Source organism: Suricata suricatta, chromosome 14 (genome assembly GCF_006229205.1).
Source record: "Suricata suricatta isolate VVHF042 chromosome 14, meerkat_22Aug2017_6uvM2_HiC, whole genome shotgun sequence".
Lineage (NCBI taxonomy): Eukaryota > Metazoa > Chordata > Mammalia > Carnivora > Herpestidae > Suricata > Suricata suricatta.
This window is the reverse complement of record NC_043713.1, coordinates 82,915,999-82,931,565: the sequence shown is the minus strand read 5'-3', so window position 1 is coordinate 82,931,565 and position 15,567 is coordinate 82,915,999. Positions and strand designations below refer to the sequence as shown.

General features: G+C 41.9%; 1 protein-coding gene across 3 annotated transcripts in view; it reads left to right on the top strand.

Annotated features, from left to right (window-relative positions):
• CLIP1 (CAP-Gly domain containing linker protein 1) overlaps nucleotides 1-15,567 on the top strand; it is a 97,552-nt gene that overhangs the window by 37,123 nt on the left and 44,862 nt on the right. For 2 of the 3 annotated variants that reach the window (XM_029922018.1, XM_029922019.1), the window contains exons 6-9: nucleotides 608-805; nucleotides 1,423-1,526; nucleotides 4,508-4,568; nucleotides 12,884-13,828. In XM_029922018.1, the coding sequence (XP_029777878.1) occupies nucleotides 608-805; nucleotides 1,423-1,526; nucleotides 4,508-4,568; nucleotides 12,884-13,828 (1,308 nt within the window). Of the gene's footprint in view, nucleotides 1-607; nucleotides 806-1,422; nucleotides 1,527-4,507; nucleotides 4,569-5,849; nucleotides 5,883-9,120; nucleotides 9,226-12,883; nucleotides 13,829-15,567 lie in introns of all 3 variants that reach the window. The other variant, XM_029922017.1, reaches the window with a different exon arrangement.

Genomic DNA, 15,567 nt, shown 5'->3' with positions numbered 1-15,567 from the left:
CTCTAGATCCATCCACATTGTTGCAAATGGCAAGATTTCATTCTTTTTTATCTGCCTTTCATTTTGAAAGAAAGATGAAGAAAATCCTGACAAAAGTCAGCCATTTAATCAATAAGAGGACGGTTTTGGGCTCCAAGGGTGACCTCCTGGTTACTTAATGGTAGTTAGAAAAAGTTGAAGAAAGTCTTGACCTCAAGTCTGAGGAGCAAAAGACTGACCAAAACATCATAAGAAGAAGAAACCTGCTAATGAAGCTCAGGCAGAAATGGAAGCTTGTTAAACGGGTTTGTGGAAGGTTTCCAGATTCCTTCAAGGCCCTGTCAGCTGAGCTCAGGGTACCTTTGATTTGAGCCATTTGTTCTCCTTCTAAACATCTTTCTGATTGTTCCATGACCTCTTACATTGGTGTGTTGTTTGTGAAATTTACAGTCAGGAGGCACATGCTGCGTTGCTTCCTTGAAGAGAAGCTTTTCCTAATAACTGGCGAGCTTGGGGGCAGGGGCAGCACCTTCGCTTTGCTGAGGAGACGCCTGCCACGCATGCCTCGCGCCCTCCTTGCATCCCCGATAGCATCAGCGCCCTTCACTTCTTTAACTTTCCTTTGCAGTTGACTGAAACCTCCTCCCGTTACGCCAGGAAGATCTCCGGCACCACTGCCCTCCAGGAGGCCCTGAAGGAGAAGCAGCAGCACATTGAGCAGCTGCTGGCTGAACGGGATCTAGAGAGGGCGGAGGTGGCCAAGGCCACGAGCCACGTGGGGGAAATAGAGCAGGAGCTAGCTCTGGCCCGGGACGGACACGACCAGGTGAAGTCTGGTGCTGACCTTGTTTTGGAGATGGTGATGGGTTCTAAGCTGAGCTTGTGGAGATGGTGGTGCTTTCTAAGTCGAGGGAGGAGGCTGAGCAGCCGACCTGGTGCTTGGAGCCAGGGAGCTAGTCTCGGGAGCACTGGAAATGAGTAGAAATGTCTTTGCTGGGCTTGTTTGAAGCTGTGACCTGGGGTACCACTTTGTGTCCTCATAAAGATGCAGCTTTGTTCTTCTTGAGTCTCCCGTAGTCCTTTGGTCTTTGCATCCAGGTCTCAGGGCCAGTGTCGGGGAGCTTGTTGACCAGGACCTCACCAACAATTGCAACTCCTGCTTTGTAGATTATCTTCTGTATGCGTTTCAGCCGTAAAAAAAGATGAGCGTTGTTTTACCATTGCCCTCTTTTGCTTCAATGATGTGGTTTTCTGTCATCTAGTTTCCAGGAATGTGGCCAAGAAGTAACCTATTAGAGATTATAGAAAACACTTCACTGTGAAAAGGTTTTAGAGTCACGCCAACCCATAATGGTATCACTTAGCTGTAGCTCTTTGGAGGCATCCCTGGGCCTGTGTCTGGGCCCAAGGGAGGCCACTCGCTGACACCCTTGCCTTCCTCAGCATGTCCTGGAATTGGAGGCCAAGATGGACCAGCTGCGAACAATGGTGGAGGCTGCTGACAGGGAGAAGGTGGAGCTTCTCAACCAACTTGAGGAGGAGAAAAGGTGAGCTTAAACTGTTCCTTAGTGTAAGTGTGGTTTTTCCTTCTAAACGGCCTTAGGAAAACATTCTTATTTAGGTGTCATCCCTTAGAACCAAAGGAATGACTGTGTGTTCAGTGGAAATTCAGCTCTTCATAGTGGGCCAGGAGGGTTTGCTTTAATTTGACTTTTTTTGGGAAAAGCTTGGAATTATCTAGACATGGTCTGCTTTATTTAACAGCTGTTTATTGAGCACCTACTGTGTGCCAAACATCCTCTTGAGGATGGCCTTAGTGTCATGAAGTTGATTCAGACCCTGCTTCCTCCTGGAACCATTTTTGGTGCGAAGACATTTTGTGTCAGTGTTACCTAGTGTGTATGTGTATATATGTATTTTAAAGGTGTGTTTATTTTTGAGAGAGAGTGGGGGAGGGGCAGAGAGAGGTGGGGACAGAGGATCTGAAGTGGGTTCCACACTGACAGCAGTGAGCCCAGTGCAGGGCTTGAACCCATGAACCACAAGATCATCACCAGAGCTAAAGTCAGACTCTTGACCAACTGAGCCCCCCAAGTTACCAAGTATTTATGAAACAACTTCTGTATATCTAAATAAAATTGGTCTGTCTGGTAAGTGATATAGGGCCCTGTCCTTGAGAAAATCGGTACCTTGTTAGGAAAACAAAACTTCCATGTGAAACACTTAGGGGATTATCCAGGTCGGGACGGAATCAGGTGCTAACTGGTGTGAGACAGAGAAAGCAAGTTTGGTTCTTGATGGTTTCTTGAGGCTGTGAGCTAACAGTCTCTGAACAAGATGTCTGCCTGGAAACCACTGGAACATTTCTGGACAGTAGGACATTTGTCCTGTCTCGCATTTAATGCATCCATCTTGTCATTTCTCCTGGGAGCAACTTAATTCAGTAGCCACCTGGTCTGTATGTTCAGGACGGGCAAGTGGAAGTATACTACATCTTCTCACAAAGAGAAACACTATGTAGGGAATTTTCTTCACATCCTAAAAATGGCTACAAATAAATGAAATACAGTAACAGGCCTTCCTAGGCCCTTCTGAATTCCACGGCCCCAGTACCATTTGCTTTGGTTCTTAAAGCAGCTCTCGATCTGCTGACTCCTGGGCAAGACAGACGTCCTCCCACCCTGCCAGTGAGCTCGAGGGGTGTAAATGATCTACGATTATATTTCTGATTTAACAGAGTAGAATTTTTATTTTAAAAAAATTTTTTAAATGTTTATTTGAGAGAATGCATGCGTGAGCAGGGACAGGGCAGGGAGAGGGAGAGGGGGAGAGAGAGTGAGTCAGTCCTAAGCAGGCTCTGCTTGACAGTGGGGCTTGAACTCACAAACTGTGAAATCATGACCTGAGCCAGAATGAAGGGTCGATGCTTCACTGACTGAGCCACCCAGGTGCCCTGATTTTTTGATTCTTAATTTTTCCAGAAAGGCTAGTGAGTTTGACAGTTTCAGTTTTTGTAAATGGGTTATGAACTTTGTCCCCTTCTCTTCCTTACACTTAATTTTGTGAAGATTCGCAATATAGATGTTACCTGGGTTCTGTCAGTCTTCAGGGGATCCTGTTTCATTGACTTGGTGACAGCGTTAGTTGAAACCCACACCCAAATTAGAGATTTTTAAATCAGGGGAGCGGGAGAATGTAACTCAAATTCTCAAATTGTTGATAAATCTCATTCTCCCAGTCTTAGAACAGGTACTAGTATTCTTCTGAGGCTTTCTCACCATAAAATATCAGGTCTGGGTAGTATAAGGAGAGATTTGTTTTCTTTTTCTTTTCCTTCTTTATCTTTCTTTCTTTTTTTTTTTAACGAGAGAGAGAGAGAGAGAGAGAGAGAGAGGGAGAGAAAGAGAGAGAGAGAGAGAGAAAAGAGAGCGAGCGAGAGCAAGCGAGTGAGGGGCAGATAGAATCCCACAGGGTCAGAGAGAGAGAAATGGGGTTCACCTGGGATTCGTGTTTTACCCGAAGCGGGGCTGGTGCTCACCCAAAGTGGAGGTTGGGGCTCGTGCTCACCCAAAGCAGGGCTCATGGACTGTGAGATCATGACCTGAGCCGAAGTCATATGCTTAATAACTGAGCCACCCAGGTGCCCCAAGAGAGATTTGTTTTCTATGCCACTTTCCCCTATGTTCTGTTCTTAGTAGAAATTATAGACTTGAGGGACACCTGGGTGTCTCAGTAAGTTAAGCGTCTGACTTCAGCTCAGGTCATGATCACTTGGTACATGGATTCAAGTCCTGAATCGGGCTCTGTGCTGACAGCTCGGAGCCTGGAGCCTGCTTCAGATTCTGTGTCCTCTTCTCTCTGTCCCTCCCCCACTCATGCTCTCTCCCTATCTCTCCAAAATGAATAAATGTTTAAAAAAGTTTAAAAAGTAAAAAGAAATTACAGACTTGAAATCTCAAACCTGTTCCTGTGGTAATCAGACCTTTTCCAAACCTTTAGGCTGATCTTGTCTTGATTAGATTAATTCTGGTGGTTGTGACAGAAGAAAACCAGTTGATTTTTCTCAACTCTTACCTCATGCCTCCTGGAATCAGTATCTGGCTAAAACTTTGAAGTTTGTTTTTTTTTTCTTAATGTTTTTTTATTTATTTTTGAGAGAGAGAGACAGCGCAAGCAGGGGAGGGTCAAAGAGAAAGGGAGATACAGAATCCGAAGACAGGCTCCAGGCTCTGAGCTAGCTGTCAGCACAGAGCCCGACACGGGGCTCAAACCCATGAATCGTGAGATCATGACCTGAGCTGAAATCGGGCACTTAACTGTCTGAGCCACTCAGGCGTCCCTGAAGTTTCTTAAATAGCAAAGAGCTGTTAGATTTATAAGCTAGGTACCTAAAAATCGATTTCTTTCTTTTCTTCCACTATCCTCTGTTACATTCACTGGGGTACTGATTATAGATTCTTGATCTGGTAAGGCAAAGATATTCCTTGGCTTGGCTACTCAAGTGCTTTGTTTTGATTTTGTTCCACAGGAAGGTTGAGGACCTTCAGTTCCGGGTTGAGGAAGAATCCATCACGAAAGGCGATCTTGAGGTAAAACCCCTCCAGCTCTCTGCAGCTTTTATGGGCACCAGCAGTGACCAGTACGGCTGGGATCGTCCTGTCAGTTCAGGCGGCAGAAGGCACGGAAGGAGCCTGCTCTCTGGGCGGCCGGGCTGTGGGTCCGGCTTGCGGCTCAGGTGACAGCACCTGTCCTTGTGCTGTAATGGTGCTGTCCCAACTCCAGTGGCCCAGTCAGATTTTTACAACTCTGGTGCTTCAAAATCCAAAATCTTGAAGTGGAGTTAATCAAGTCATAAATCTAGCAGTGTGTCCAAGTGAGACTCTAGATGTGTCTCTGAGGATCAGAAATGGCATTTTACAAAGCATTTTTAGTCTCTTCATAATAGTACAAGACAAACTTTTTTGCTTTATCTCAGCTTTGCTTTTCAGTTGAGCAGGATAAATTTTATGGGACCCTGTAAAAGGAATAAATGTATGTTTTAGTAATTGTTTTTTTTAAAGTAATTATCAGAGGATAAAACAAGATCAATTTGTATTTCAGCCTCTTTGACTTCCATGGCATATTTTAAATTCAGAAACGTTTCCTTTAGTATCAAATTTATCATCTTTAAACAATTACTCATTAGTTTTTTTAATTAGATACCAGAATTAAATGATGCTGCCTAAATCACTGCTAGATATATGACAAATACAAATTATTAAATTACTTAAGTTTTGCAGATTTCTGGTAATGAATCAGTAATATTTTAGTAAAAATTGCACTTGCCTGTGCAGTTTTCAGAATATACATTTTTATGAAGAGTATCTATATATATTTTGTTAAGAATATACATTACAAGTTAAAAGTCAATTGATGGCCACACCATGCTTACATTTCAAGGGCCCTTCCAAATAGGAACTCTGATTCCTTTGGAAATTGTCTTTACAGTCAACAACAGAGAGTAAGGAAAACATTTTCTGCGTTCTAGTTTTATAAGGCCCAGAATTTAATCAATTATTAATAATTCAATAGCTACCTTCTTTACTCATTTCATATATAGTCATATTCCTTTAGTTAACTTTTGTGTTGTTTTCATCCATTTAAAAACACCTCAAAATCTCATATCATCATCTGATTCACGGGGAACACAGCCCAGGGTTTGTTGGGGAAGTGCAAATGAAAATCTTTCCGTCAGCACTGGGTTAGTATAGTCTGTCTGATAAACTCACTTGAAATTAATCAGAGTTATATTGAAACCCTAACACATAGGGAAACTTTAGTGTAATCTCTCCTTTTGTTGTTGCTTAATTTTTTTATTTTTTTACTGATAGCAAAAGAGCCAGATTTCTGAAGATCCTGAGAATGTAAGAGGGCACTTAACTGTGTGGAGATTTCCCTTGTTAACACAGATTGATGACAGATTAAAATGCTTATTGATATACTCAAATACTAACTGCGTAATCTGACCTGAGACGTTGACCTTAATATTTCTGTGCATGTGGCTTTCACAGCAGTTAGGTTTGTATCTTGAAGAAATTGTATGTAATGACTAAGCTATATAAGTCCATGTATTTAATGCACAAGCAAATGTTTGCTTATAAATTTTGCCAAAAAAAAAAAAAAAAGGATTTTATCTGGGTGCCTGGCCTTCTCTTAATTCATAATGTCTTCTAATTTTAACAGAATTATTCCAAAAGAGATGAGATGAAAGCTAATAGAAACATAAAACATATTAGCTGAAGGGATTAGAGAAATTCTCTAGGAAAGTTTCCCCAAGTGGTCTAATTTTCAGTGAGAGCAGAAGGGCATTCTGAGTGCCGGGACGATTGCCTTTTTGTGAGCGCCCACTGCTGGCCAGCGCCTGCCGGTGCAGGTGACAAGTTAAAGCATCTGCTTGTGGCTGCAGTATTTCCCCTAGTTGGTGAAACTAGGGAGGAGCATTCTTCAGTGAAGGTGCTGCGTGCTTTAAATTTATTACTATTGAAATGAGATTTTTCTAGTAGCAGTGCTACCAGGCTTTTAGGTGTTTTTTTTCTTCCTCCCTCTGATTAAAATCAAACACCCAACCCAAATTTCACCAAATGACCTCCAAAGCACCCTGTGAGCTATGCACCTGCCAGCCAGGAGGCTAGTTGAAAGGACCAAAAAACTTTTGGCTTCATTTTACCACTGTAAGAGAATAAAATTAAACCACCCACCCGGCAGCTGAAATAGACAATTCAAGACCGAGCTTGTAAAAAAGTCTGCGTTCTGAAGGTTTCCTTTTTGTGAAGCTACTTCAGTGATCTGGGTCTCTTCTGTCCTCCCAAAACAGGCTCCCGCTGCATCCGGTGTCAGTCTGCATGGGACCTCCCTCCTGCCTTTCTTGTGTGCTTCTCGCAGAGCCTTTGCTTTCCCTCTCAGTCCCTGTCCCAGGACTTTCCTCTTAGGATGCTCTATCTTCCTGGGAGAAAGGAATACTTTCAAAAGGAGGGCTGTCCTGTCCAGTGTAACGTTTTTACCGCACACATGGCATGAGTGTGGATCTCTGGTTCCCTGTGCCGATTGCTCAGACACAGCTGTAGAGTCCCAGCTGGTTCGCGTGCGTGCCGGCCAGCAAGGAGGCACAGCAGTCATCCGGAAGACCTCAGAGAGGGAGGAAGGCCACATTGCAGTAGATCCTGGGTTTTTTATCTGGAAGTAGTGACCTCTCACCCCAAGGACACTGAACTTGGAGTCATGAGATGAAGAAAAGTTCTGGTGCCTTTTGCTTTTTACTATTAGTTTTACTGTTCAGATCTTGAGGCTGTGACCCCAGTTACGTAGATCTGGATTAGATTTTTGTTTTCTTGTAAAAGCAGATAAATTGAACAGCTTCTGTCTAAGGCACACGTGGACCAAGGGGACTATCCAGACAGTTAGGTTTTGAAAATTTTTTTATTTATTTGTTGAGTGTAAAGAGCTGAAGCAGATGAAGAAATTGAAAAAAAAATTTTATTCACCTTTTGAATATTCCATGATGGTTTATACCTGGTTCACAAGCAAAGTGACCTTTTGAATGTGTTGAAATCCCTAGGGAACCACTGGAGTTAATAATGATGTTTATAATATAAAATGTTCCACCCTCTACTTAAGCTCTGCACCACATTGTTACTTTATTTAGAGTTTGTTGTCATTTCTCATTACCCATAATTAAAAATATATTTTTAAACATTTATTCATTTTTGAGAGACAAGGTGCAAGCAGGGATGGGACGCGCACACACGCACGCACGCACGCACGCACGTTCCAGGCTCTGAGGTATCAGCACAGAGCCTGAGGTGGGGGTTCTCAAACCCACAAGCCGTGAGACTGTGACTTGAGCTGAAGTCGGAGACTTAACCAGCTGAGCCCCCCAGGTGCCCCTCTCATTGCCCGTAATTGTCCAGACATAGATCTGACGAGTTAGAACCACAAAATACTTAATGTAAGTAACTAGAAGCTGCTGGGAGCAGCCGTCAGTAGGTTTCATCAGTTGATTTCGCCGGTAACCGGTTGGGTGGGGACAGAGGTGCGTTCAGACAGAGCCCTAGATGATCCCAAACTGATTAAGACTCTGCTGTTAGAAGAGCTTGCCTTCTGGATTCTCCATCGGGTAGTGTCTAAGTAAGTACTGATGGGGAGTCTCTGGAGTTTTGAAACACATTAGGATCTGACCAGCTCCTTTTGCATGAAGCTCCAATGAATACCTTTGTGCTGAGCCACTGTTTTTCACTTCTGAGCCGATAACTACTTCATCCTAGGATGGAGAAAATGAGCCCTTTGTCAGCTCTAAACCTCTCTTATGATCTGAGTCTCAGGGATGTAGTATAATTATTACTGAATTTTCCCCTTGTAAATAAAATCTCCTTTTTGCCCTGGTGACAAATAGTTTTTGGAAAACCCACTGTTGGAAGGAAACTAGAGAATTAGGAAATGTTGCTAAAAATGTCACTCCCGTTTCCCTCATCTTTGCAAAGGCCACTGGTGTGATTTTCTCAGTTCTAGTTTCTACATTCCCTTCATTAGGTTTAATGCTTCATGCTCGTTCACATCAAATTGTGTGCCGGAGTGCTGGGGTCTGTTCTAGGGACTTACTGAACTCTTTTAAGATTTATGACATTATGTTTTCCATATTTAGGGGATTAGCAAGTGATCATTTTGAGGGTCAATTTACTTTTCAGAATCACCAAGTCAGTTACATACACATTGATGTCAAATAGCTGTTGTGGGGAGGAGGGAAAACGATAGTTTAGGGGAATATTAACTATTCTAATTTGTGCTGATAAACTTCACTTATCAATATAACTTATATTTGGCTGCATGCATCTGACACTTTTCATCTTGCCTCGTGTGTTTTCATTTTTTTTCTTCCTCAGTAGACTAGCTTGTGTCCTCTGCCCACCTCATCCTTTTGTCCGCAGCGGTCATCCTCACCCCAGCCTCCCCATCTCAGTCTGTCCTCTGCCCTTCTCCGTTCCCCTTTTTGTTCATCTTGTGGCGGAAGGTACTGGTGGCTCAGCCTGCATGCCGCTCTCTCTCCTCTTGTGCTGGCATGTCACGGTGGCACTGTTGTGTTCTCTTCCTCTTCCTTTTTACTAACAGACGCAGACCAAACTGGAGCATGCCCGCATTAAGGAGCTTGAACAGAGCCTGCTCTTTGAAAAGACCAAAGCTGACAAACTCCAGAGGGAGTTAGAAGACACTAGGGTAATGGTTTTCACTGTTTAATGAAGCAGATCCATGTATGTCAATGGTGATGCCTCGGGGGGCGTGCCTTGCAGTTGGCTTAAGCCTTGACCCAGTGGTTCCACCTGAGTTTGGTCTTGGTGCTGTTCAGGTGTTTGTGAGCTTAGGCTGCTGGGTAGGCGCAGGTGTTTCATATTTAATCCTTTGTCAAAGGTAAAGACTCACACCTTTGGTTAACTCAGCCAAAATCAAGATCGGAAACTCTACAACTGTACAGACTGCACGGACGTCCACAACCATATTTGAGGCTCTTTGTAGTAATACCTTGAAATACGTTTTTCCAGTTTGCCACAAGCAGTCAATTGTCCTCTTGTTCTCATATTCCCAGTGACAGGGTTTTCTGAATAATTTTTTGCTATTGTTGTTTCACTTTCCCTCTGTTTTCCTGCGTTCTTCCCTGACTTTTTGGGGGAATTGGAACACTGGCTCTTTTGAATGAGACGTAAGGACTTTCATCCCAGTGACTTTTTTTTCTTGATACCTGGTATGTCTTTGAATTTCCTTCCTTTCTGTCACTGGTAGGTGAAATTCTCAGCAGGCAGGAGGGAAAAGTGTGCTGGCAACAGCATGGCTTCCTATAATCCCAGCTCACGGTCTTTAGCCCTCAGAGCCAATGCATTGGTCATGTTTTCACTTATTTATGTATGAGAGCACCTGTATAGTGCTTACTTGGGGGTGGGCACTATTCTGAGCCCTGCACCAGTGTTACCTTATTTGGTCTCACCTCAACCCCAGGGGAGGTAGGAGTGTTGTCCCCATGTTACAGATGAGGATACCGAGGTATGGAGAGATTAAATAGTTCGCCCAAGGTTACACAGCTAATAGTAACAGTGGAGCCAGGATTTGTATCTAGAGCACTGGTCTCCAAAGTCTGTGCTCTAAACCACCACAGGATGGAGTCTGCCTATTATGGAGGCAGTTTTGTGTGGAAATATTTGAGAAATAATCCAAATCATTTACATATAAGAGGACATGTGTATATACCAATCATGAATTTGACTGTTAAGGATAAATTGTCCAGATCCTTAATGTTAAAATTTCAAAGATGATTCTGCCTCTGATCAGATTTGGCATCGTGATTTTTTTTCTTTTGAATTATTAGTATTTGAGGAAATTTATTTTGCTGAGAAATCATTGACCTAAACATCTAGGTAATTGGGTGATTTTTCTTCTCTAAATCATAAGTTTTTTTTTCTTAAGAAGAAAGAAAATGTTCTCTGTTGGCCTCAAAAGTTAAAGGTACTGCCTTTATTTGGTAAGAAAAAAATCCTGGTAGTTTGGTGCTGTTTCATCATTACCTGAAAGCCAGAGATTTGATCTGGGAAATAAAAGGGACTCATGATAACATTGGGCTCCTTGAATGAGAATGGCTCTTGAAGCACGGAGATGGATAGATAGATATATAACCCGTGAACTCTTCCCATGTAGGTAAGGTAGCAAATGACTTGGATGGACATTTTTTTTTTCCCCTGTGGTTAAGAACGTATCCATTACAGCGTGTTTTATCCATTTATTTCAGATTCAGCCTATTTTCTTTTTATAATAAGTCATGTCTTCTGTTGATCCTCACTCTTGTTTGGCCAAGTGTGAAGCCAACCAATAAGCCTCTTGAGTTTCTTATCACCTACCTTCCTTTTAGGAAGCGCTTTAGAACTCCTCTAAGCCAGTAAGGCCAATTTATAAGCAGTGTGCTTGCTGCTGTGGACACAGAAGCCAGAATAAGAAACGATATCTGACTCTTATGGCCCGACCCTGGGGAGAGAGGCCGACTCATGGTTTTGCCCGAGGGCAGACTTGGGGAAATAAAATAAAATACAGAAGTGCTGTGAAAATGCTACAGGATAATCACACTATTATCTTGACTTATTTTTACTTGGCATTTCTCTGTTTTATAGTGACTAATTACAGACTCTTACCCTATTGGATTTAATTTATTTCTGTTCATGACCTTGTAGCATTGGGGATTATTAATGTTTTGTACCTTATTTTGTGACAACTCTCAGGCATCCTGCCCCAGAAAAAAGCATATAAATAAATTAACCTTTTTAAGCTGGAGCATACAGATCCATAAGCATAACACTTACGGGCAGGTTTGGAATAGTTACTGACTTTCTTACGCTCTTTTTTTGAGAACCGATTGGTTTCTTTTCCTAGTCTTTGTGGACATCTTAGTGTTTCACCATATCACAGCCTGTAGGTGGGCAGAGAAAGTGAAGGAAGCGTATCAGTTACTTTCTGTCCCAGTAAAAGGCAGTGAGGAAGAGGAGCCTTCAACCTGGAGGAGTTTTAATACTTAAAATTTGTTTTTAAATCATTCATGTTCCCTTCTTTTTCCCAGGTTAGTCCAATAATTCATTTTTATTCCTGAAGCTATCATTTCCCATCTATGTTGTGTATTACTCTGACTGGCTAACAGGTATCAGAGGGAAGTAATTTCCCAAGAGTAAAAGGACACAGGTTATGAAAGTGTTTATCATAGTCCTGGGGTGTTTGTTTTAAAAAAGCAGATTTTTAGGTGCTATCCCAGAGCTCAGACAGAATCAAAACATGGGAGAGTACCTGGGGGCCTGCCTTTTAGACATATACCCCAGGAGATTGATTTGCATACTAAAGTCTAAGAACCACTGGGTTAGGGGCACAAGACATGTACATTAAAATGCCGATAGAATTATAAAATCTAAAAGGTGTAATCTCTAAAGATTCTTGTATATAATTTCAGGTAAGTAATAGTTCTCATTTTTGTCTTCCTAAAAAAAAAAAAAAGGTTAATGAGTTATTTTTTCATTATCCAGCTGAAGCTTTTATTCTAAAGCTAATGTGGTATTAATTGAAACATTTGATAGGTAATTTCATACTTTTTATACCAATCCTAGCCAACAGAAGTATAATACCAACTACGTATATATAATTGAAAATTCTGTGCTTCCCGCATGAACATAGTTTTTTAGTAGATAAAAAGAAACATAAAATTAATGTATTTTATTTAAATTGGTATATCCAAAGCAATATCATTTTATTACGTAATCAGTATAAAAATTATTAACAAGGTGTTTTCTGTTCTTTTTCTCCCCCTGAGTCTTCAAAATCTGTGTGTTTCACACTCCAGCACCTGTCACATTTCAAGTGCTCAGTAGCCACATGTGCTACTATACTGGACAGCACAGATCTTTAAAATCAGCTGCATCAGATAGATGACCATTTACACATCCTAGATGAAGCAGAGTAGGGAAAAAACAGGTAAAATGAGGAGGATTCTTTCTTCTAGGCAGATATAAGGAGAAATTTGAAAGCTACTGTTTCCCTCAACTTATCAGTTGATGGGCACTTCTTTAAAGTTTCTTTAGAGGAAAAAGAAATTGTTTTGGAGTAAGTTAAATTACGTATCAGTTTTCAATTTCTTGAGCATCTCAAGATGGTGGAAGTTTGTCCAAGATGATGGCTTTGGAGCTCTCAGAATTGGGCTTCCTCCATAATGACTAGGGGTGGGTGAGCACAGAGGAGCTCACTGTAGCCCACCGTGGCCTGTGGTGGGGAGTTATTAAAGATCTTCAAGGTTAAAGGAAATTACAGGTGATGGGTTATTTACATGCTTTGTTTCTCTTTGGGCTGTGGTTACTAGGTGGCTACAGTGTCAGAAAAGTCCCGTATCATGGAGCTAGAAAAAGAGCTAGCACTGAGAGCACAGGAGGTGGCTGAGCTGCGGAGGAGACTGGAGTCCCACAAGCCGGCTGGGGATGTTGACATGTCACTCTCCCTTTTGCAAGAGATAAGCTCTTTACAAGAAAAATTAGAAGCTGCCCATGCTGACCACCAGAGAGAAATCACTTCCCTGAAGGAACATTTTGGAGCCCGTGAAGAAACACATCAGAAGGAGATAAAGGCTCTTCTGGCTGCCACAGAGAAGCTTTCCAAGGAGAATGAGTCCTTGAAAAGCAAGCTCGATCACGCCAACAAGGAGAATTCTGACGTGATAGCCCTGTGGAAGTCCAAGCTGGAGACGGCCATTGCGTCCCACCAGCAGGCAATGGAGGAGCTGAAGGTGTCCTTCAGCAAGGGGGTCGGAACGGAGACCGCAGAGTTTGCAGAGCTAAAAACACAAGTGGAGAAGATGAGACTAGATTACCAGCACGAAATAGAAAACCTGCAGAATAAACAGGACTCTGAAAGGTCTGCTCATGCTAAAGAGATAGAAGCCCTAAGGGGCAAGCTGATGGCAGTCATTAAAGAGAAGGAGAGCAGCCTAGAAGCCATCAAGGCGAAACTGGACAAAGCCGAAGACCAGCATCTGGTAGAAATGGAGGACACCTTAAACAAATTGCAGGAAGCTGAGATAAAGGTAAAGGAGCTAGAGGTACTACAAGCCAAATGCAGTGAACAAACCAAGGTTATTGATAATTTTACATCACAGCTCAAGGCTACCGAAGAAAAGCTCTTGGATCTTGATGCACTTCGGAAAGCCAGTTCCGAAGGTAAATCGGAAATCAAGAAACTGAGACAGCAGCTTGAGGCAGCTGAGAAACAGATTACAAATTTAGAGATTGAAAAGAATACTGAAAGTGGCAAGGTTTGTATTGGCATCCTCCATCCTTTTATTTTTCCATTTGTCCGTCTCACTTTGCATTGTATGTTGCTTTTGAGTGGAGCTCATTCATCTTCCAAGTTCCCGATTTTATTATAGCAGATGGCTTGGTGCTAGCAAATTTCCCAGTTGCGTGTAGTATTGTTTGAGTATCTTGAGTGTGGTTTCTTCTGAGGAATTTAGAGAAAACACTGGTTCAACTATGAATTTATTTTGGTTTCCTGTTATCTGGATACTTTATGACTTGGTCTCTGGGCCATGCTGTGTGATCTCTTGTTGAAGCTTGGTTCTCCTGTTCAAGTTTGGTTCTAGCCTATAATCTTTTTAAAATAGAGAACTCCCTAAGGTGATGGTGTTAAGATAAATAAATGAACATAAAGAAATTTATAAGATTATCTCCTCCCTTTCCATTTACATAATTGTCTTGTCCATAAGGTAATGTGTAAAAACAGACTGTGGACCCTGAGGCTTGGCTTTGACTATTGTAAATTAACCCTCTATGATGAATAATATTGACAGCAAAATAAGGTTAAGAGCCTGGAGCCCTTTGCATTGCTACTTCTGTCTTCTTGGAGCTTTTCCTATGCCACAGTGAGATCCTGTTCTATTCCCTACCTTCTTTTGTTTTTTTTAATTTTTAAAAGTTTATTTACTTATCTTAGGAGGGAGACAGAGAGAGTGAGCAGGGGAGGGGCAGAAAGAAGAGAGAGAGAACCCAAAAAGACTCCCTACTGTCAGTGTGAAACCCGATGTGGGGCTCAAACCCACAAACTATGAACCTGAGCTGAAACCAAGAGTTGGATGCTTAACCAGCTCAACCACTCAGGCGCCCCTTTTCCCTACCTTTTTGAAAAAAGACCAGACAAGTATGCTTTTGATCAAGGTGTAGGAAATTATATGGAACATTTGTCAGCTACATTCCTTTCTAATTAGCCTTGTTAAATATTTCTTTAATTCTTTGAGGAATGCATGTTCTTTCCCAGCCCTCTTGCCACTATCGGGGGTACCGGTACTGATGAGGAATGTTACCAGCTTTTTGCAGGAGAAAAGTGCTTTGTTAGCGAAGGGTTGTAAAGTTAAATCAGGAGACATGATGACAGACAGAAGGAAAAGTCACTAGGTAATATTAGTTGAAGATAACAAGCTAATTACAGGAAGTTTTCTCAAATTTCCTCACTTGGATCTTAAGTACCAATCAAAACACAAAAATGAATTAGTAGAGCAGTATGAAACTAAGGATTGGTCAACTTTTTTTATATCAAAATTTAATGAAAACCAATTTCTGATAACAGTTGTCCGTGCATTTTAAATTTCTTTTTTGGGGGTGCCTGGGTGGCTCAGTCGGTTGAGCATCCGGCTTCGGCTCAGGTCATGATCTCACGGTCGTGGGTTCGAGCACCGCATCAGACTCTGTGCTGACAGCTAGCTCAGAGCCTGGAGCCTGCTTCAGATTCTGTATCTCCCTCTCTCTCTGACCCTCTCCTGCTCGCACTGTCTCTCTCTGTCTCTCAGGAATAAATTAAAAATATTTTATAAAATAAAATTCTTTTTTTAAATGTTGAAATACTTAAAGGATATACAAAGATATAGAAAATAACACAGACCATATGTATCTGTTATTCCAACTTTATGGATTTTAAAGTCCAGAAAATGAAATTGTTTAACTTACTCATTTGGAAAGTAAGTGTCTGTACTTTTTAGATCATGCTGATGTTCCAGATTCT